Genomic DNA, 21,036 nt, shown 5'->3' with positions numbered 1-21,036 from the left:
TGGCTGGGCAAATCACCTCTTTGCTCCTGAGCTTGGACTAATATTGTGAAACCTTGTCCTGACCCAAGCTCCAAGCCCAGGCTCTCTAGATCATGGCATGGCTCTTCATCCCCATCTTGGCCTCACCACTTCTTCATCGATTGTTCTCTCTCTCCACTTCATTTCCTCCAAACGTCATCCCGTCGTTGTATTTTTTTCTAGTGTTGACGATCCCTGCCCCCTTGCAGCTTGCAGCTAAACTCGTCTTGGTAAAGTATGTCTTACGAGGAGGCTTTAACCCGAGTGGACCGCGCGGAAAGGTCGACGGAGTGGCGGTCTCTCTTTTCACGACGTCTAAATCCGCGGGAGGATGTCGAAAGGGCAAGAACACTGGATCCGTTTTCCGTTTATCTTTCATTCATTTCATATTTTCACAATTTCTCAAACCGCTCACGGTTCATGGCCAAGCGTCGTCATAACCTGTGTGATTGCGCAACTTCATGACTTGTATTCCTGCACCTGGGTTGCACTGGCCATTTGTGGCGTCTATTCCAGGCCCGCAATGGACTCTCTTGGCCTTTCTGTAATACGAGGATCGGAATTGGCAGCCTATAATCTATGGCCCGTAGCCCATGGACCATGGACCCTTTCAGGTGGGTGGTTGGAACGTGTTGATAGCGTCCCCGGCCAATCAACTTCCCATGCTTCTTCGCCCACAAACGCCTGGAAATTCTTGGACAGGACTGGGATTCGAACAAACGCTGCCCAGGCCCTCTTTCCAAGAACTATCCTCGTCACCATCTCAAGAGAGACCCGCTGTCCCACTACCAGAGAAGCCCTGGCCAAGGCCAAGGAACATATATCCAGCTGAGGGATGGATGTGCTTGGCCTGGCCAGGCAAGCCACGTTGCTGCGTTGAGATGCCAGCAATGTCCGTTTGGGCCTGATGCCCCGGTCTTCACGTACAGCACGCACATTGCATTGCTTCTCGATATTGCCTATCTTGATAGCATATCGCTTGATACTGATGCCGGCGTCCGTCTTCCTGGCAACGCCACAGAATGGGTATGGTATACTTTCTATGTTGAGGCATATCATGATGCCTCCCGGAAAAGCCATCGTTTGATTTACATCCCAGCCGCCTGGGCAGAAAAAGAAAAGAGTGAGGGAAAAGGCCACCTCGTGTCCGAAGTGGAATGTGTACGAAGTATTTGAGTTTGTTCCAGCCATATCCCCGTGTCATGTTTGACCAGCCTGAAAGCCGCATTCTAGGCTTGTGCATGTAGCGTATTGGAATTCCGCTTGGTTTGCCCACCAGCCCATCTCGTATCTCATCACACTTTCCAATCCGTCTTGAGGGTTTCTTCTTCCTCTTTCGTACTATTCCCCTATACCGCCCCAAGCCCTATTCAATGCCTTCGGTTCCTCTTGCATGATTCCCAACGAGGTCTGGTTCTGGTGCTTCATGCCCTTGTTTCTGGGTCCCTTGGCCAGCACCCTCAGCCCGACATCGCCATAGAGTCTCCTTCGGGTGCCTCGCCTGGAAGCCGTTTCACTTTCTTCGTTTACACTAAGGTACAGTTAACCGGGTCTTCCAGGCCGTGCGTTGTCTCTCCTTTCTTCATTCTAGAGGCGGCAAGGAGCGAGTATTCTCATAGTTTTACCCACCCTCAGGTGTAAATTACACCCCACCCCCCATCTCTTTACATTCTCTTTGCTTGTTTTTGGTGATAGCTTCGATCTCCATTGCATCTGCAAGAGCAGATTCATTTAACATCCCGCCTTGAAGATCATTGCCTTCTTTTGCCTATTTTCTCGGGACTCGGCTGGCCAGAAGATCACTTCAGAATCGAGAAAGTGATCGGTGGCGGTCGTCACCCCAATCCATGGGATCTTTCTCGCTAATCGGATCTACAGCTATTTCTTTGCCGACTAAGTGTTGCATGGCATATCCCAGCGCCTGAGCTCTCATCTATTCCAGCCAGTCATCATGGGTATTAAGAGTTATTTCAAGGCCGAAAAGCCCAAACCAACAAAGGGGAAGGCGACACAACCCGAAACGATTGAAGAGAAAACAGGAGCTCCCGGCACTGCCCTCCCTCCCTCCAATTCCAATGGTCCAGAGCTTCTTCGCCCCAGGGCTTCCACCCAGAGAAACAGCTATGGGCCCCTCTCGATATCAGACAGGTCTTCCCGATCGGCGGCCGGAAGCTCGCTCATGCTCGAGGACATCCGGCACGAGGTGATGGTGAACTACCTCTTTCAGCAGCAATGTTCGAATCTCTGGGTTGGCGACGGTTCTGGCGAAACAGAGGGTGTTCTCCTGAGGAAGTCGAGGGGTCAGTACATGGCATGTCCTCCAGAACTGAGTATCTCGAAGCTCGCCAATTCTTGCGCCGCATTGAATGTCCATGTAAGTGTCCAAGTCCAAGCTTCGAACTGCTTTTCCTTTCGTCAAGATAAACAATGGGGGGAAAAGAGTTGAAAATACTAAAGGGTGAACCATTTCTAGTGCGCCATGACAGTCAACTCAAGAGTCATCAAGACCTTCCTCCAATGGGCCCCCGACGCCGTCGACGTCCCCCTCGCCAATGGCCTCCGCATCCAAATCCTCCCCACAATCGAAGACCTCCCCCGCGCCCGCAAGAACCAATTCGCCGCCTTCGTCGCCTCCGAAGGCATCCTCGTAGTCTGGGACGACGACGCGCTGCACGTCGCGGAACGCGCCCAGCTCATCGAGTCAGAGCTCATGGACCTTGTGTGGAAGGTCGGCGAGGAGGGCGACGAGGTGGATGAGAAGAAGGCTGCGGAGGCCGTGATTCGGTATGCGGTCGATGAGGAGAGCGGGATGGAGAAGAGGCCTGTGCATTTGATTAACGCGGTGCTCGTGAGTTTGGCGCTGGTGATTGTCCTTGTGTCGCTGGGGGCTGGGTGGAGGCAGTTGGCCATCGAGATCAGGGTGGACGGGAATTTCATACGGCTGGCTCTTGTCGCACTCGGGCCTGTTCAGATCTTCTTCACGCTCTTCTTCGCGCAGGTGATTGTTGGTTGCATCATGCAGATCTTTGGTCCCATCCGACAGCTCACGAGCAACTCCAAGTTTTACTCGGCGACACCTCCCCGACGATTGCAGAGCACAATCTTGCCCCATGTTACCGTGCAATGCCCCGTCTACAAGGAGGGTCTGAATGGAGTCATTGCGCCGACGGTGAAGTCTATCAAGCAGGCCATGTCGACGTATGAACTTCAGGGAGGATCGGCAAACATGTTCATCAACGACGATGGTCTGCAGCTTCTTTCTGAGGAAGAGCGCCAGGCTCGAATTGACTTTTACGCGGACCATAGCATTGGATGGGTGGCGCGGCCGAAACATGGAGAGGACGGGTTCCTTCGACGCGGAAAGTGTAAGTCAAGTTTCGATTTCCTGTTCGCATGAGGCCACCTTCACTCTAGCCGTAACCCAGCCGAGCGAATGATTTTTGATATAATAATGCTGACAATAATCAAAACCAAACAGTCAAGAAAGCTTCCAATATGAATTTCGCACTCATGATCTCCTGCAAGGTCGAAGAGAAGCTTGCCGAAGTTCATCGTCCCGCTGACTGGAGCCAGCACGATGAGGCTCTGGCTTATGAACAAGCTCTCAAGAACGTCCTTGAAGAGGACGGACGTGCCTGGGCCGACGGCAACATTCGCGTAGGAGACTACATTCTCATCAGTAAGCATTTCCCTACTTGCTCTCTCTCTCTCTCTTTTCCGATGCCCGAAACGGCTGCTAATCTCCTCCCAGTCGACTCCGACACCCGCGTTCCCGCCGACTGCCTCCTCGACGCCGTCTCCGAAATGGAACAATCCCCCGACGTGGGCATAATGCAATTTTCCTCCGGCGTCATGCAAGTCGTCCACACCTACTTCGAAAACGGCATCACCTTCTTTACGAACCTCATCTACACGGCCATCCGCTACACCGTCTCCAACGGCGACGTCGCGCCCTTCGTCGGCCACAATGCCATCCTCCGCTGGAGCGCCATCCAGCAGGTCGGCTACGTCGACGAGGACGGCTACGAGAAGTTCTGGTCGGAGTCGCACGTGTCCGAGGACTTTGACATGTCTCTCCGTCTGCAGTGCAATGGGTACATTATCCGTCTGGCGGCTTGGGCGGGCGATGGATTTAAGGAGGGCGTGTCGTTGACGGTGTATGATGAGCTGGCGCGGTGGGAAAAGTATGCTTATGGTTGTAATGAGTTGCTTTTCCATCCGATCCGGACGTGGCTTTGGCGCGGGCCGTTTACTCCGTTGTTCCGGAGGTTCCTGTTCAGCAACATCCGGTTCACGTCGAAGCTTACCGTCGTTTCGTATATCGGGACCTACTACGCCATCGGATCGGCGTGGATCCTTACGGCTCTCAACTATTTCCTGATTGGGTTCTTCAAGGGAATGCTCAGCAAGTTCTGTAAGTTGTTAATGTGTCTTGCCTTCCCGGCGAACAAACTAGATGTCAAGGCCATGTTTCGCACTAACCGCAATCACTCTTAGATCTACCTTCGTTCGAGGTGTGGTTTAGCTTAGTCGTCATCTTCTCCGGCCTTGGAAACGTTGCGCTCGCCGTGATGCGTTACAGGGCAGGCGAGAACACTCTCATCGGCTCCCTCATCGAAAACTTTGAGTGGCTCCCCATGCTGGTCATCTTCCTCGGCGGATTGAGTCTCCATCTCAGCCAGGCGTTGCTCGCGCACATGTTTGAGATTGACATGACGTGGGGAGCGACGGCCAAGGAACTGGATCAGTCCAACTTTTTCCTCGAGGTGCCCAAAGTCTTGAAGAAGGTAAATTGCCTCCCCTTAAATCACACTCACTTGCACTAACAGTGCTAATTACCTGGCCACAGTTCAAATACTCGATGCTCTTTTACCTCTCCTTTGTCGCCGTGATGCCCATCATGGCACTTGCTCCGTTTATCCCGCACGACTGGCGCATCACGGACTTTGTGGCGATTCTTCCACAGGCCTCGATAACCGTCTCAAGCTTGTTGCTCCCTATCGCTCTCAATCCTGCTCTTATGACTTTCTCCTTCTAATCGGCACGAGGACCGGACTTTCCAATATCTTGATTTAGTAGAGGGGCGCCTCTCGCGGGATGAGTTGCTGTGTACACTACCTACACTACCTCCCGCCCTTCGCCGCGGTGGACTGGCGTTTGGCTTAGATAGGATAGGCGTTGTCTGTTTTTCTTTTCTTTTTTTTTTTTTTTTTTTTTTTTTTTTTTTTGGTTCCTTGTTTCTCGGTTTTCTTCTTTACGGCCCCAATAGAACAATCGAGAATGATAGATTTGTAGCTAGTTAGATTAGGAGGATCCACGAGATTCTCAATGATTGAATGGGAGTGGATAATTTATGAATACGTCCAAGATGGAAATACTTTTCTTTCGAAGGGGCCGGGTCCCGAGATACAACCGATCACCTTTTTGCGACAGATGCAGCAGTATGCGGCAGGCTGGAATGTGGAATCATAGATGCGCTCATCACCAGGTTCGCTTCCACATTCTGCCTGATGTTATTATTGGGAGATTCGAATACCTCGGTTCTGCCATTGAGATTAAAGAAATGAGGTAATTTCCATTACAAGGTAAACCAGTCATCGAAGTAGCGTTGCGACGATGGCGGTGGTGGTCGTGATGATCGTGGTGATGATTGAAGAAGAATGAAGATGGCCGAGGCTGTTTGCTGCCTAAAATCTGAGCCGCCAACCTCAAGTTCAAGGAACACTTGACCGATTCAGAATTCTCATCCTACTCTCGTTCCACAGTTGGACCCTGAAAACGGCCCTCAAAACCCCGGTTGCCCACCAGCGTCATCTTGAGCTGTGGATACGATGGGATTCAATGTGACGCTGCCTAACTTTAATTTATCGGCCAACACTGCGCCCCCCCAATTCTTACCAGCATCAAGCATGAGAGTCGCCGAACCCCGAGCCGAATACGCGGCCGCTGCCTAAGGTCTTCGCCCAAAACTGACGACATTCGTGGGAAAGGGGACTATTGTTTCTCGCCAAGAAGGTTACTTTTCAGAACTGGAGATCGTGGATCTGGACTTGACGCCTCTAGTGACAGGGGGGAGGGGGTTCAATTGGCCTCGCCTCAATTAAACTTCCGACAAGTCCACGTTTGCCCTCGGACCCTGTCGGGCAATTACAGTGACAGTGGTTTCCGGTGACCGGACTGCTCCACAAAAAAACTCGGGGGAAATCAGCCGGCGGTGCGCCGGTCTCTCCGGGACCACCATCTCAGCCTCCTCCCCTCCCCAAGCCTCGAGTCCATCATCATGAATCTTGATGATTTTCCTTTCCCCTCCCGCCTCTAGGCAATGCCAGCCAAGCCGCCCAAGCACTTAACCGCGCCGCATCTCAAAGTCTGGTTGTCAACCCGGATGCCACCCCAGACAATGTAACGTCCCAAGCGGCCGTGTTCATGCCTTTCGCGCTTCTCTCCCGTGCCGCCTCTCCCGACAATAGGTTACAACTAGCCGGTGACTCACGGTTGCCCTCCTCCTTTGCTCCTGCCGAGATTGCGTGCCACACTCGAAGCCCGACGGGATATGGGAGTGAAGCTTCCAGCTTTCCGTGTTTGTCAGCCGCCTCATGTTCCCCGGTAGCTGATCCCTATTCCACCCCAGCCGTGTATGGACGACGCTGGGGAAGTCGACTGCTCTCGTCTGCTATTACTTCTAGGCTTCCAATATACCTTTCACCTCTCTTCTAAATCAACACCATCCCACACGTCATCAGCCTCACTTACACACCCTTTCCTTCCTCCGAACTTTTCCCTCGCCTCGTTCCTATTCTCACCTCCTCTACACTCATCACAGCCGCCCTTGACGCCCGTTCTAGCGTTACACCGTCTCCACGCCTCCAACTTCCCTTTTCTCCCCCTCCCGTCACACCTACGACTTTCGTAATTCCTCCAACCCCCTTTCGCCCTACCACACCGTGGACCGACATATCACCCCTCATCCCGTGATCCGAGCGTACATCATCGCCGCACTTCATGCTCTTCTTCTTCTCAAGAGAGGCCTCTCGAATCCTGTCGTGTAGATGAGGTCGCCTAGCGTTCTGCGGTCTAGAACTCATCCTGGTAGTCTCCTTCGTTCTCGTGTGCCCATGAGACCTCATCTTACCCTCACGCTTTCGGTCCGTTTTGTAACCTCTTCACCGAGAACCCCCCATGAGTCAAGTTGAAGTCGTACCAGATAATCTCCCATAAAGCCCGCGCCCCAATCGACATCCAGGTATGCCCAAGAATCCGGAGTACGCGTGTCCAAGATTAGGTTGAAATTCCGAGAAAGAGCTAAGATTGGGGAAAAAAAAATATCTATTGGTCGCACACGTCTATCTATTATTGGACCAGTGGCGGGTATGAGCCGCAAGCTGTGTCCAAATCGATACATGGGTAATACTCCACGTCGCCTACCCAGCTTGAATCTATCCTTGAGGGGAAAAAAAGAAAAAAAAAAAAAAAAAAAAAAAAAAAAAAAAAAAAAAAAGAAAAGAAAAAAAGAAAAGCTCTAAAAATCGTGAAAGGTAAGAGGAGCCTTAGAACCCCCAGGCCACCTGGAAACTCGAAGGCTAAGAAGGGAATGAGGAAAAAGAGAGACAAAAACACACACAACAAATGAAAGCCAAACGATCGAAACCCTTAAAAGGGAGAGGGCATAGAAGTCAAAGAAACTCCCAACTCAAAAAGAAAATGAGGAACTATGAACACCTTGCGGCCCTCCACGTGTAGGCCGAACCAGCATATTTCCGCCGGCAATCCGGCGTCGACCACGAGTAAATCTAATGGTCCAAAGAAAAGCAACGGGAATCCTCCGGGTTCCACCTTTTAGGGCTCTTCTTTTCCGCTTCGGTTCGAAAGGAGTCCCTCAGGCCCTTTTTAGGTTATCCCTGTCCCCATTGTTTCCGGTACTCGTACATCACTAACACACAGCTAAGTCTCACTGTGACGGACGTCAGCCGGTATGCCCTGTAGCCCAGGTCTATGCCAGACATTCCATTCGCACGGGCTAGCTCACATGGGGGAGCCCACACCAATTTGCCATCAGGTACTAGGCTGGAAAGACATACCATTGACTAATGAGATGACCAGCGAAAAACGGTCAGCCCAGTCCTAGTGTTCCTAGGACGGACCGCCGTATATGTCCTTGCCACATACTTACATGCGGCGAGGAGATGGAGGCGGGGTAGGCGTGTTGGGCGGGGGTCGAGGCCCTAAAGGACCCGGACGTGGTCGCGGAGGGGGAGTGGGAGGGCTAAACGGGATAGGCATCTGGGGCTCTGAACCCGATGGGTCGTGTCTCCAGTTCTCCAAGGGACGCGTATGATGGGAACCCTTGGGCGAGATGTACGCGTGGTACAGAGGGGTTCGGTGGTGGAGTCGACCTCTTCTAGCGCCGTGGTGAAACGAGACAGGGGCTTTGTTCGACTTGAACTTGATTCTAGACGACTCAGATAGAGGCAGTCGAATGTCTCTGAATGTCTTCCGCGTCTGTGGGGATGATGTCCTAGGAAGACCTTGAGGGTGGTCCATCGTCGACGATTTATATATCTCCATGACTCTAGACTTGAGCTATATCTGGATGCAGATAACAACCAAGTGTTGTTGGTCGTTCGAGTGAGGGGTGGAAAGTGTAGAGTACTCTTAGAAGAAGCGTACGCCGACACAGAAGTTCTTGCATAAAGAAATATGTACGTGATATGTACTTCCTTTGAGGTCCGCAGCTTGATGCCTGATATCCACCGTCAAACCGGGGGCAGGGCAGAGCGCGGATGGATTGCGAGAGGAGGGGGTGAAAAAGGTCGGCTCTGCTGTAGGGCTGTGTACTTGAACTGGGGGCCGGATTCCTCCTGAGGAAGGTTCTCACTCGTCGCAAGAACGATGAAGATGGCCCGCCGGATAGGTATTTTGCGGCGCAAGGAGCAGTATGCTTCTCATAGATTGAACGACGGGAGTCATATGCTCGCCACCCAAACGAAACGGCCCCTACCGAGTCGCAAGAAGGATTGGGCAATCTCGGGGGAGGCGGGACAAACAAGTCAGCTGTCAATTGTCTGACAGGTGGACTTGATGAACACAAGACGTGCCGATAACCTGTGACGGCCAAGAGGTAAAAGTACGAAGACGCAATAATGTTTCAGAAGAGGAAGCTGTGAAGTAAGGTAAGGCGAGTCGAGGCAAGATGAAAGCGAGGGAAGCGACTTGGAGTGTTGTGTAACGAGACGAGACAAGCTACCTCAACGAAACGCAACGATGGGATCCATTTATGTATGCGAGAAGACGGGAAGGGCCCCTTAAGCAGGAACCGTGTCCTTCGTGATCTAACACAGGACAATTTCAAATGTGAGTCGAGATGGGGTATGCTGCCTGAAGCATGGGAGCATGGCAAGCGATTGAGGGGAGGTCCATGTTGGCAGCAAAGACTTCGGAGCCCACACGGAATGTGTACAATGGTCCGACCAGCTACGGACACCCCACGCCATGTAACTTGAAAAGGAAGAATAAGAATAGCTCGTTCACGAAGTGGCTTTACCCGTTGCGAGGTTCTTTTGAGTGAAAAAGGGCTCAGCAGGCAATACCGGGTCCAGGTCCCTGGCAAGGAAGCATCGACGCAACGCTTGTTGGTTCCAATGCATGCAGATTGGCAATAGTACGTACATATCCGCTGGGGCATGGAGATCAATTGAGATGCTACCATTCTTTGAATAGTGCTCGCTACTAGCTCGCTACTGGAACGGCGCACATGCCGGAGGACGGCGATTGGGACCCACTTTGATCCTTTGAGACTCCTAACCAAAATTTCGGAGGAAATATGCAGGATGTCTGCCATAGGGCTGCCGGTATGCCCTCGATGATTGACCGTAGTGTCTCAGCATCTCCAGCTCAAATCGTCCAAGTAGGCACACATGGGCTCTGAAAAACCGGGTATTTTTGGTCCCTTGCTTAAGGCGGCCCGGCCAACATACTCTAGGCGTTACTGGGTGATGGGAGTTAGCCTCGTGGACGGCCAGAGGAGACTTCCGAGAATAAACTACCCCCTTCAGTCCTTAGCGGGAAAGCTCACGCAGGACGGCGGGGCCCAAAAGGGCTCGGGAGGGTCACAGAAGCAAATGCAAGCGATAAAATGGAAAGGGCCAGAATATCATTTCATCTCAGGTACCGGCGTTGGCGCTACTAACGCAGACGGGCGGGAATATAGTAGATCCGTCCTAGAAGGCACCCAATAGAATCATGACCGACAACTTTCGCTCCGTGATTGCTCGGCGTCAGGTCTGGCGAACTCTGCTAGACAGATATCAAGGCACTCTGCGTGACTTGATTCTCTCCCTTGCCTCCGCCACTTTGAGCGAAAAGTAGATCATGTTGGACACTCCCGTCGAGAGAGAGCCTCGGATGTGATACTCAATAAACATTGGGCTATGAATATGAGGAGGCGACGCCGCAAGACCGCAGACGGAAGTAGGGCCGGAAAGGAGGCGGGGTTAAAGCAAGGCACCTCGAGGGGTGTGAAGAGTGAGGGCCACCTAGACGCAAGCGAGAACTTGAGACCGGAGAGGCAAGGAGAATCGAGAAAAAAGAAAAAAAGAAAAGAAAAGGAAAAAGAGAAGGAAAGGAAATTGAGGGAATATTCGACCTCGGCGACGTGAGAGCTAGTAAGGCAGCAGGCCAAATGGAGGAAGAAAGAACAAAAAAAATGGGCAAGAAAAAAAAAATGAGGGAAATGAAGTTGATTCTCGGAGAGAGAGAAAAAGGGCCACTTGGTGTTGGTTCTGTCCTGCAAGGTTCTCGAGGGTAGGATCAAGTCCACCACCTCCAAGTCAGTCAATGGCGGTGGTGGATGCCTTGTCCACCTGCGCACTCCGCAGAGACGAGCCGTACATGTGACGTGCCGTCAACCAAAGAAGGTCACCCAACAGACCAATTAGGATATTGAACCTAGCCAGATCTGGAAAGCCATGGCCAGACCGGTCTCGTACAACATCGATCTCTCAGGACACTTCTGTGCTTCCAAGATTCTAAATTGCAACTCGGCTCCCTTCATCCCTCCAGCGTATCCTTGGGGTGGCTTGCCCCTCCTTTTACCCCCAATTATCCGCGCATCGCCACGTTCGTTTCTTCGTCGCTGGCCCCCCATCTCGCCAATGGCAATGCTTTGCGCCATGTCGAGCCACGGTTGGGGGCCTTGCGTGCCTAAAATCCGTGGCGGAAGGGGTCGTATCCAGTGCCAGTCCGTGCCTGCCAACCCCACTACTCATTAAGGAATGACCCACGTCACAATTTGGATGCGAACGCAACACACGAGTTAGGAGGTCTGGGGAAATAGGATTGTGGCGCATGGCTTTGAACCGAGTCTCGTTGGACTCTATTTGGAAAATCGAGGGCCATCACCGTTCGACCTCACCTGTTGGATGTACGAGGTCATGACGAGACCCCCGTTCCGGCCTCTGTGCAAGCCTCTCTCTCCTTAGTACTCCGGATGCAAGCTCAGGACCATTGCTGCAGGTTGGTCCCCTGACAGCGACAGCCCCACTTCCTTTCGATATCCAGTAGCTCCAACACAATAAAGGTGATCCACTCTTGATAGACGTGATGCCGGTTTAAGCGAGGTTAAGAATGGAAAGAAAAAAAGAATCAGACAGTCTGTCCCAAGACGGAGTGGGATTTCGCTACCGGCAGGCAGATGAAGTGCGCCTCACGGTACCACATTCCTCCAGAACTAAATGAGTAATATGGGGATTTGGTGGGATTCGAGAGTAATGAAAACAGCGAAAAGCATCCCATCTCAGGGCGAAAAAGGTTGGTAGCACAAGAAGCAATACAAAGGAGGCGTGACATTTCATGATCGATTGATTCAACAATCTTGCTGAGTAATGAGAATGGGCGGCAGCGGGAAGGAACATCTCGCCTCGTTTCGGCTCACGGAAGGATCGAGGTCAGCAAAGAGAGACCCAGAGCACATCAAATTGATGTTAAGGTACGCAGATACGGATACGGTTTGTAAATGCTGACGACTTGCTTGAGTAACCTCATGTGAGCACACTCAATGCCATGCATGCAGCACAAATTGGGTAGAAGAAGTCTCACAACCATATTTTTTGTCGCTATTTGGGTATCTATCATACATGAAAATAATTGAGGGCATTCTCCATGCGCGTCCTCCCGCAATCCTGTTTGCGTCAGATGACAAGCGCCACAATTACTGTTTCGTAGCAAGACCAAAAAATGTAAAAACTCTCGTCTCACCATTGTGTGCTCGTCACACGTAATACAGGTCCTTCTGTTATGGATTTGTGATGAACCACCCCCCCTCGAAGGTTTGCCTCTATCGATAACCCCTCCTCCCATGGCCATGACCCCGGCTTGGAGACCGCGACCGACTGCGGTCTCGATAACTATCGTAGCTGCTCCTGCTAGGGCTTCTGCGCTGGTCGTCACTATCGCTGGGGCGCCTGCCTCGTTCACGGTCACGGCGCGGAGCTGGGGACCTGGATCTCGACAGCGACCTTGAGTAAGATCGGGAGCGACCACGATACCTGCCTCCACCGCTTCCTCGAGGGCCCGGCCCCGCACTAGGAGATCTTGATCGGGAGGGAGAGCGAGATAATGATCGAGGTCGCCAAGTATCCGAGCGAGAACCATATCGACCAGGAGGTGAGTGACGGCGACCTCTGCCATGGGGACCTCCTTTTCCTCCAGCATTCAACCCAACACCACCTCCGCCACCGCCACCGTTGGCCGAAGGACGCCGACCAGGCGGGGGAACGAGAGGGTTGATGTTGGCCCCTCGCCGGGCCGTTGGTGGCGGCGGTGACATCTTGCGACGAGGCAGGACGATGGAGACGTTTATTGTCGTGCCGTCAATTTGAGCCTCGTGCATGTTCGCAACGGCCACTTCAGCATCGGCCTCGTGAAGGTAGAGGATGTAGGCGGTGCCACGGTTGGAGTTGACTGGAGCACCAGGTGGGTCACGTTAGCTGTATATTCTAGGACACAGAGGCAACGGGTAGGTGGGAAAAAGAAACTCCCGGGACTGATCGAAACGAATCATACATTGCCTGTTCATGGGTAGATCCAAATCATCAATAGGACCGAACTGACCGAAGATCTCATGAAGATGATCCTCAGTGATGTTCTTCGTTAACCTCTCAACAACAATCTAGACATAGACGCGGTGGGTTAGCAGCCTGCATACAGCGCAATGCATGTTGGGTGGGCGAGGCTACGACGACGACGGCGATCCTAGCGGGGTAATGGTGAATGGTACCTTTGTGCTTCTGGTATCACCCCTGTCTCTACTCCAGCTACGGCTCCTGCTGTGGCTCCGACTCGGGCTACGGCTGTAGGATCGACTTCGGCTTCGGTAGCGCCCATTGCGACGAGGAGTGGGCGACCGAGAATCGGATCGAGAAGGTGAGCGAGAGCGGGATCGAGAATCGAGGCGACGTCGTGGGCTGGGAGAACGAGAGTCTTCTGACATTGGTGATCGGGACGGTCTGCGGTCGCGAGACCTTGTTCCAGATTCCGATGCCATGTCCACTTTGTACGAGGGTGATGGGAAAATGTGCGGCGGTTTTTTGATGCAAGGATTTCGGGTAAGGGAGCTTCTGTTGGGAAATTTTGTGAGGTATGCAAGTGATACTTCGTGGAATGGTGGATGGGTGACGCGGGTCAAGCTCGGGTCGCGACCGCCGTTAATCAAGATGGCAAGGAATGTTCTGGTCACGTGAGAAGATGATTGGCAGCCTCTCGGCTTTTCTTCGCGTCTCACCAGATTCCAAGCTCTTATTGTCTTCAATACTTCAATAGACCAGCATGAACTTTGGCTAGACTCCGCGACTGAAATTACGATCTCATTGAATCGTGTTTGACCCTCCAAACAAGTCAATGAACGGCGATTGAAACCCCCTAGTTTTAGTCTGGAAGATTGATCATACCTCAACCCAGCGCACGCAGGACACTAAAACGAGGGACCATCGGACCGGTGTGGTCCTTCAGGCGCCTCATTCGCTGTCGACATTTTAAGCGCCAGGAATCGATTCTCCACGACATCTTGCTGCGCTGCATCTGCATACTTAGCTACTGACGTACCATGGTGTTGGCTCGATTTGAGGCTCATTTCATCTGATGACACCGAAGTGAGCGAGGTCATTGCACCAACAGTCTAACACCCATGCACTGCCACTCACCAAGAGGCCGAATAGTGGGCCACAGAAGGCATCAAGAAGGTGATTTGATATTTTTGAGGTGTCTCGCAGGACGAGAGCAAGCTAAGGTAACTCCACGAAAAGGGGACAAGTGCACGCTAGCTACATCTCCGGGTGCTACGCCGTACGTCCGCATCCAGTTTTCAGGCAGCGTGCGGCGCCAGCAACTTAAACTCGCATGGGGAATCAGGCACATGTTTGGTTCCTACCATCCGACAACTAGAACTCGTGGGATCTGAGCTTGTATTGAAAAGCACACTCTTGACGACCTTCAGTCCTAGCCCTATACGTAGATAGCAGTCGGAGGCCCAGAGGTTTGATTTTCCTGCCCACAACTGCCTTGGATATTTAGCCAGTATGCCTTCCTGTGGACCGACGCCTCCCCCAATTTCCTCCGAACTCTTCTCAATTCAGAACATTGAGCCATCATCGATCACTTTTTCTATTATCAGCGAGGCATTCACCTTAGGATCACAGAGTACGAGGTACCTGTGAGCCTCGTTTAATTTTCCGGGTGCGTGTTCAGAGACCCCCATGGTCTATGGGGTGCTGAGGCCGGTGTGGTGGTGTCGCTTGCAGCTTTTAGCCCCAACACAAGGTTACATTGGGCTCTGCACCGCCAGAGCTAGGACCACAACCAAAGAGTCCACAACTCAGAAATCAGAGTTGATGCCTGGATCACGCAAGGCTCTCAATTCTGATCCCTGGACCTTCAAATCAGTCTAAGCTTCTTTGGACACTTGGTCGCTTGGAAAAGAAGCCAGGAGGATCCGGCGCTAACAGGCGCACGGTGTATCGTCGGTCTCCAAGACCCGGGGACCTTCTCCTCACATTCCTTTCCAGGAGATTCTCCATTTCGGGCAGGATCTCGTCTCATGATCATCGTGCCTCGTAAAGACTCTATCTCTCTTTTTAGGCAGAACCTCGCTCTGTTTGGCTGTGAGACTTCATTCACATGTAACCTAAAGTGGCAGACCGCCCCTGGATTGCGTGACTGGAAGTGACGAATATCTCTTCCCGGATCCGTTCCGGCCCCGAGTCCATGATTCGGGTTACGAAACATGTCACTGTGGTATCCCTGTAGGGTCCCTCGTCAAATCCTTGAAGAACGTTTGAGCAGAGATCTTGCAGCTTGGGGCTCGGACAAGGCATATTCACACATCGTATTTTTTTTGATCCTGTGGCGTTGAAACGAAGACAATTCAGCTTAGGATTGACATCCCGGACCCCAAAGAAGCCCCTAGTACGTTTCCAAGTGAAGATACAAATCCTTTGAAAATTCGCCGCATGTCATCGCACAGCCCCACGTGCGAAGGAACGGAATCCTACCAAAATGGCCATTGCCTTATTGTTCCTGCGAGAAGGAGACGGCCAAGAATGGACCAATTCCATTATCAAGGCAAGGCATCATGCTAAGAAAAAAATGAGAAAAAACAAATTAGCGATACCTACGATCAATATGCTCCTCAACTTCCCTCCGCGGAAACATCAGAAAGATGACATGCAAGCTTATCTATCCAGGACGAGAAACCAATTGATCTCCGGTGCATCTCCTATCAGATTCGCACTTTCCACGTTCCGCGGGGGACCAATCCCAGCGATTAGCATTATGGCAGTCGTGATTGGGGCGATTAGCTAATGCGATGCTGGCTTTTGCTGGTGAGGAAAATTCCAGGAGAAGAAAAAAGGAGAAAAAACCATCGATGACATCAGGAACGCTAAGAATTGCGAGCGCGGGGCAGGCGCAAAATGTGCAGGAACAACCATGTTAGTGTGGGGGATTTTGTAATCGAGGACGCTTCTCGTTGCATTGCGGCACCAATTTGACTCGAGGTGACCCGGTTTAGATGGCTTTCTTGGTAGAATTAATTGATTATTGATCGCTATTACGTCTTCTTTTCTCTGCTCTCACTGTGACTCGAAATTCTTTGATGCGTTGGGTGTGTCGCGCGATTAAAAAGAGAACTCAATTGCTCGCCCTTGGTTGTTAGTGAGGCGAATCCATCCTGCTTCCTCCTTCCTGATCTCGCCAATTCACACTCGGGTCGCCATGGCCGACTCCATCTCCCTCCTCGCGGCGCTCAATTGCGTCTCGGCAACCCATCTTGTCATCGGTTCCAATCCTCTGGCGGCCGCCCGCTGCACCCAGTCTCTCAACGCGGGTGCCCACCCCGTGGTCATCGCCCCTGCGACAGCAGACGTCCACTACGGTCTCCAGAAGCACATCGACGCAGGTACCGTAAAGTGGCTCCAGCGTGAGTTCCAGGATGAAGATCTCTTCACACTGGGCCGTGAAGAAATCGGACATGTCGTCGATGCAGTCTTCGTGACCGTCGGCCCGCGCAGCCCATTGAGTGAGTTCCTACCCCTTGCCGAAAGAGCAAACATCTCCTTACGCACGTAAGAATCCCGCCCACGACCTCAGGCAGTGCTAACCCTTTGCCCTTCCCCTACAAAAAGGCGCCCATATATCTTCCCTTTGCAAGCGCAACAGGATCCCCGTCAACGTCGTCGACGCCCCTCACCTCTGCACCTTCACCCTCCTGTCCACCCACGTCGACGGCCCCCTCCAGATTGGCGTCACGACCAACGGTCGCGGGTGCAAGCTCGCCTCACGTATCCGCCGTGAGATAGCCGCTTCTTTACCCCGAAATCTCGGCGCGGCGTGCGCTCGGCTGGGCGATCTTCGGAGACGGATCCACGCGGAGGACAGGCCTTCGGGCCATGCTGAGGAGGACGTGGACGACTCGGTGGACCAGGCTGCGACGTTTAATAAGCTCGTCACGGACGCCGATCTCGATGCCGCGAGGAGCAGGAGGATAAGGTGGCTCTCGCAGGTGTGCGAGTACTGGCCCCTGAAGAAATTGGCGGCCATCACGGATGCGGACGTCGGTGCCGTCCTCGCCTCTTACAACCCTTCTTCGTCCATCCCATCATCGGCCGCCACCTCCCCCTCAAACGAACCCGCTTCCTTCCTCAGCATTCCCCAAACGCTCTCTTCACCCCAGACGTCCCCCTCTCCCACCCGGCGCGGAACCCTCATCCTAGCCGGCAGCGGGCCCGGCCACCCCGACCTCCTCACCCGCGCAACCTACAAAGCGATCCAATCCTCCCACATCATCCTCGCCGACAAGCTCGTCCCTTCGCCTGTCCTAGACCTCATCCCCCGCCGCACCCCCGTCCATATCGCCCGCAAGTTCCCCGGAAACGCCGACCAGGCCCAGCAGGAGCTCCTTGAGATGGCGCTGGCGGGCGTGCGCGAAGGAAAGACCGTCCTCCGGCTGAAGCAGGGTGATCCCTTCATCTACGGCCGCGGGGGCGAGGAGGTTGATTACTTTAGGAAGGAGGGGTGGGGTGATCGGGTGCTCGTGTTGCCTGGCATTACGAGCGCGTTGAGCGCGCCGCTGTTTGCTGGGATCCCTGCGACGCAGAGGGATGTATCCGATCAAGTGTTGATCTGCACGGGGACGGGGAAGAAGGGGAAGGCGCCGACGCCACCCGAGTTCGTCCCCACGAGGACCGTTGTGTTCCTTATGGCTCTGCATAGGATTAGCGCGCTTGTGAGGGAACTCACTGCCTATACGGAAGAGGAGGCAGATACAGGCGAGTACCCCGTGGGAGAGAGGAACGCCAATGGCGGCACGAAATCGAGGAGAACACTCTGGCCGCGTAACACGCCGTGCGCCGTCATCGAGAGGGGTAGCTGCCCCGACCAACGAGTCATCCGTACGACACTGGGCTTCGTCGCCGAGGCCATCGAAGAAGAGGGCAGTCGACCGCCGGGTCTACTGGTCGTCGGTAAGGCCTGCGAAGTGCTCTTCACTTTGGAAAAGGGCAGGTGTTGGGCAGTAGAAGATGGATTTAAGGGTTTGGATTTAGATGATTTAGTCTCTCTATAGATTTATCAACACATGCATGGTCCTTGCGAGGTATATATGTATATAGAACTTAGACAACATGGGCAGCCCGACACATCTCTGCATTAAGAATGGAAATCATATCCAGTTAAACGAAATGACCTTACTCCTTGCTCTCTTCAGCTTCCGTCTCCTCAAACATAACAAGAACCGTTCCAGCTTTGCAAATGTCCTGGAGAAACAGGGGGTTAGTATCGGGCTTAAACTGTCTCGATCGAAAGTAGATACTTACTCCTTCCTTATGCGCCAACCTCTTGATAACGCCATCCTGGGGGGAGCGAATGACTGTCTCCATCTTCATCGACTCGATACTGTCCAAAGGTATTAGTATGCCTCTTTACACAGAGTGCCTAGGCTCTGGGTCGACTTACACAACCAGCGGTGTGCCCTTCTTAACCTCCTGTCCAACCTCAACCTCATTCTTCAGAATCTTGCAAGGCATAGGCGCAACAACCGAGCCGGCCGACTCCTTCGTGCCGAGCGCCTTCTCCACCCACGCAGGGGGAAGGAGCTGCATCTCCGTCTTTGTTCCATGCTGGAAGACAGCAAGCCGAGCCTGCGTCGGGTTGGCGGCATCCTGGTCGACGACCACGGTGGACTCTATCCTCTCGGCAGGGAAGAAGGTGGTCAGGTGGCTCTTGGAAGGAGATGTGGAGGCCTCGGAAACGATGTTCTCGTAGCGAGTGGGCTGGGACTGGCCGTCGCGGAAGACCTCAACGTTGAAGAGTTGGTTGCCAGTACGGGAGACGCTGACGCGGACGATCTCCTCCTTTGCGTCCTCGTTGTGGTTGATGGGCTTGAAGGCGACCTGGCTCTGGCTCGTGGGGGGCTCGGCCTCGAATCCGAGAGAATCACCGTGGGGGACCTTGTTCGTAGAGGCAGACGCGATGCTGGCAAGCGCGGCCTGGATGAAGACTTCATCGGGATGGTTCGCGGGCTTGAAGAGGCTGTCCTTCCACTTTTCGATGAATCCAGTCTCGACGTCACCCTTGATGAACGCGTCCTCGCAGCACAGACGCTTCAGGAACTCCACGTTCGTGGACAGGCCGACGATCTCGTACTCCTTGAGCGCCATCTCCATCCTGCGGATCGCAGTCTCCCGGTCCTTGCCCCGGACGATAAGCTTGGCAATCATGCCGTCATACGCCTCGGAGACGGTGTCTCCCTCGACGAAGCCAGCATCGATTCGGACGTCGTCATTGATGCTGGGAGTCGAGAGGTGGATGAGCTTTCCAGAGTCCGGCATGAAACCCTTGTCGGGGTTCTCGGCGTAGATTCGCGCCTCGATGGCGGCGCCGCGCTCCTTGATTCTCTCCACGATCTCCTCCTGGGTGAGGGGCAGCTTCTCTCCGCCCGCGACCCTGAACTGCCACTCGACGAGGTCGGTTCCCGTGACCATCTCGCTCACGGGGTGCTCGACCTGAAGACGAGTGTTCATCTCCATGAAGTAGAACTCGCCGGTATCCTTGTCGAGGATGAACTCAACGGTACCCGCTCCTACGTACCCGACAGCGGACGCCGCGAGTCTGGCCTTCTCCCAAAGATCAAGCCTCGTCGCGTCATCGAGATCGGGAGCGGGGGACTCCTCGATGACCTTTTGGTGCCTCCTCTGTACACTGCAGTCTCGCTCACCGAGCGCGACACAGTTACCAAGCTTATCCGCGAACACCTGCACCTCGACGTGCCTCGGCCTGACGATATACTTCTCAACAAGCATAACCTCACCACCCTCACCGAACGACGCCCTGGCCTCGGCCTTGGCGCTCTGAAGCTGCCGAGGGAACTCCTCCTCCGTCATGACGATCCTCATGCCCTTTCCACCACCACCCTTGACACTCTTCAACAGCACAGGGAACTTGATATTCCGCGCATGCGCCAACAACTGCGCCTCTCCTTGCTCGGAGCCATGGTAACCTGGCACACAGGGGACGCCCGCAGCAGTCATGATCTCCTTACTCCTAGCCTTGTCTCCCATATCCGCCATCGCTTTCGCGGGGGGGCCCACGAAGACGATCCCTTCCTTCTCACACTTCTCGGCAAATGCCGAGTTCTCGGAGAGGAACCCGTATCCGGGGTGCAGCGCCTGGATGCCATGCTTCTTGGCCAGGGATATTATCCTGTCTCCGTCGAGATAGGCGGTCGCCGCCCCGAGGTTAAGCGAGTGGGGAGAGCACGCGGCATGTTGGGCGCCGGCGTCCGGGTCGGTGTAGAGGGTCGTGGTGCGGATGCCGAGACGCCGCGCCGTGCGGTGGATTCTGAGGGCGATCTCGCCGCGGTTGGCGATGAGGAGGGAGGTGATTGGGGTTACTTTGGAGGAGGGGGAGTCTGCCGAGGAGGAGTTGGCGGCCGTGGAGAGGAGACGGCGCCGGAGTGGGTGAAAGGGAAGCTGGTTTCTTGCGATTGACCTCATGGTTGATATGGGAAGAAAATGAGGGGGATATGCCTTTTATCGTAGAGGAATTCAGCTAGCCCAACCCGAGTTATTGAAAGAGGAGGTCAATTGGGGGGAGGAAGGAGGAATTGGAAAAGAGAGACCTGGAGGATTTTTTAGGATCGATGGACGTGAAGAAAGAAATACATAGACGTGCGGAGTTCCAATAACCTCAGCGCCGACGAGAGCAACCGAGCCTAGGATCTTAAGCCATGAAGGCCGAGAATATCCGGCGCAATGCTCCAATTGCCTCCAAAAGTTCAACCCCCTGTCGGCCTTTAAGCGTTGGGTCACGCGATTGGTCCAAATTGGGTCAGTTTGATCTGTCCCCAGACGGCAAACGCCGTTTACCCCGCCTTAGTCAGCTTCCCCACAACTGTACCCCTCCAATGTTCTCCACGGGAGGCACGAGGGTCCTTTTTGGGGAAAAGCCGTGTTCCTGATGTGACGAAGTAAA

At 53.5% G+C, this 21,036-nt stretch overlaps 4 protein-coding genes across 4 annotated transcripts; 2 read left to right on the top strand and 2 right to left on the bottom strand.

Annotated features, from left to right (window-relative positions):
- Nucleotides 1–1,969: 1,969 nt before the first annotated feature.
- On the top strand, nt 1,970–5,056 carry SAPIO_CDS10150 (uncharacterized protein; the record flags this gene model as incomplete). The annotated part of the gene is made up of 6 exons (XM_016783796.1): nt 1,970–2,392; nt 2,492–3,383; nt 3,497–3,697; nt 3,770–4,432; nt 4,516–4,805; nt 4,868–5,056. 6 exons carry the CDS (start codon nt 1,970–1,972, stop codon nt 5,054–5,056), a joined length of 2,658 nt encoding a protein of 885 aa, XP_016639232.1.
- Nucleotides 5,057–12,349: 7,293 nt separating this feature from the next.
- On the bottom strand, nt 12,350–14,118 carry SAPIO_CDS10149 (uncharacterized protein; the record flags this gene model as incomplete). The annotated part of the gene is made up of 4 exons (XM_016783794.1): nt 12,350–12,975; nt 13,078–13,183; nt 13,324–13,497; nt 14,116–14,118. The coding sequence occupies 4 exons, from the start codon at nt 14,116–14,118 to the stop codon at nt 12,350–12,352; spliced, it is 909 nt and encodes a 302-aa protein (XP_016639231.1).
- Nucleotides 14,119–16,281: 2,163 nt separating this feature from the next.
- Nucleotides 16,282–18,130, top strand: SAPIO_CDS10148 (Siroheme synthase; the record flags this gene model as incomplete). Its single annotated transcript, XM_016783793.1, has 2 exons — nt 16,282–16,585; nt 16,692–18,130. 2 exons carry the CDS (start codon nt 16,282–16,284, stop codon nt 18,128–18,130), a joined length of 1,743 nt encoding a protein of 580 aa, XP_016639230.1.
- Nucleotides 18,131–18,251: 121 nt separating this feature from the next.
- SAPIO_CDS10147 (Methylcrotonoyl-CoA carboxylase subunit alpha, mitochondrial) lies at nt 18,252–20,558 on the bottom strand (the record flags this gene model as incomplete). Its single annotated transcript, XM_016783792.1, has 3 exons — nt 18,252–18,320; nt 18,381–18,459; nt 18,520–20,558. The coding sequence occupies 3 exons, from the start codon at nt 20,556–20,558 to the stop codon at nt 18,252–18,254; spliced, it is 2,187 nt and encodes a 728-aa protein (XP_016639229.1).
- Nucleotides 20,559–21,036: the final 478 nt, after the last annotated feature.

This window comes from Scedosporium apiospermum (genome assembly GCF_000732125.1).
Source record: "Scedosporium apiospermum strain IHEM 14462 chromosome Unknown SEQ_SAPIO_0154, whole genome shotgun sequence".
Taxonomy (NCBI): domain Eukaryota; kingdom Fungi; phylum Ascomycota; class Sordariomycetes; order Microascales; family Microascaceae; genus Scedosporium; species Scedosporium apiospermum.
Note: the sequence above shows the minus strand (reverse complement) of the source record. Positions and strands in the feature narration are given on the sequence as shown.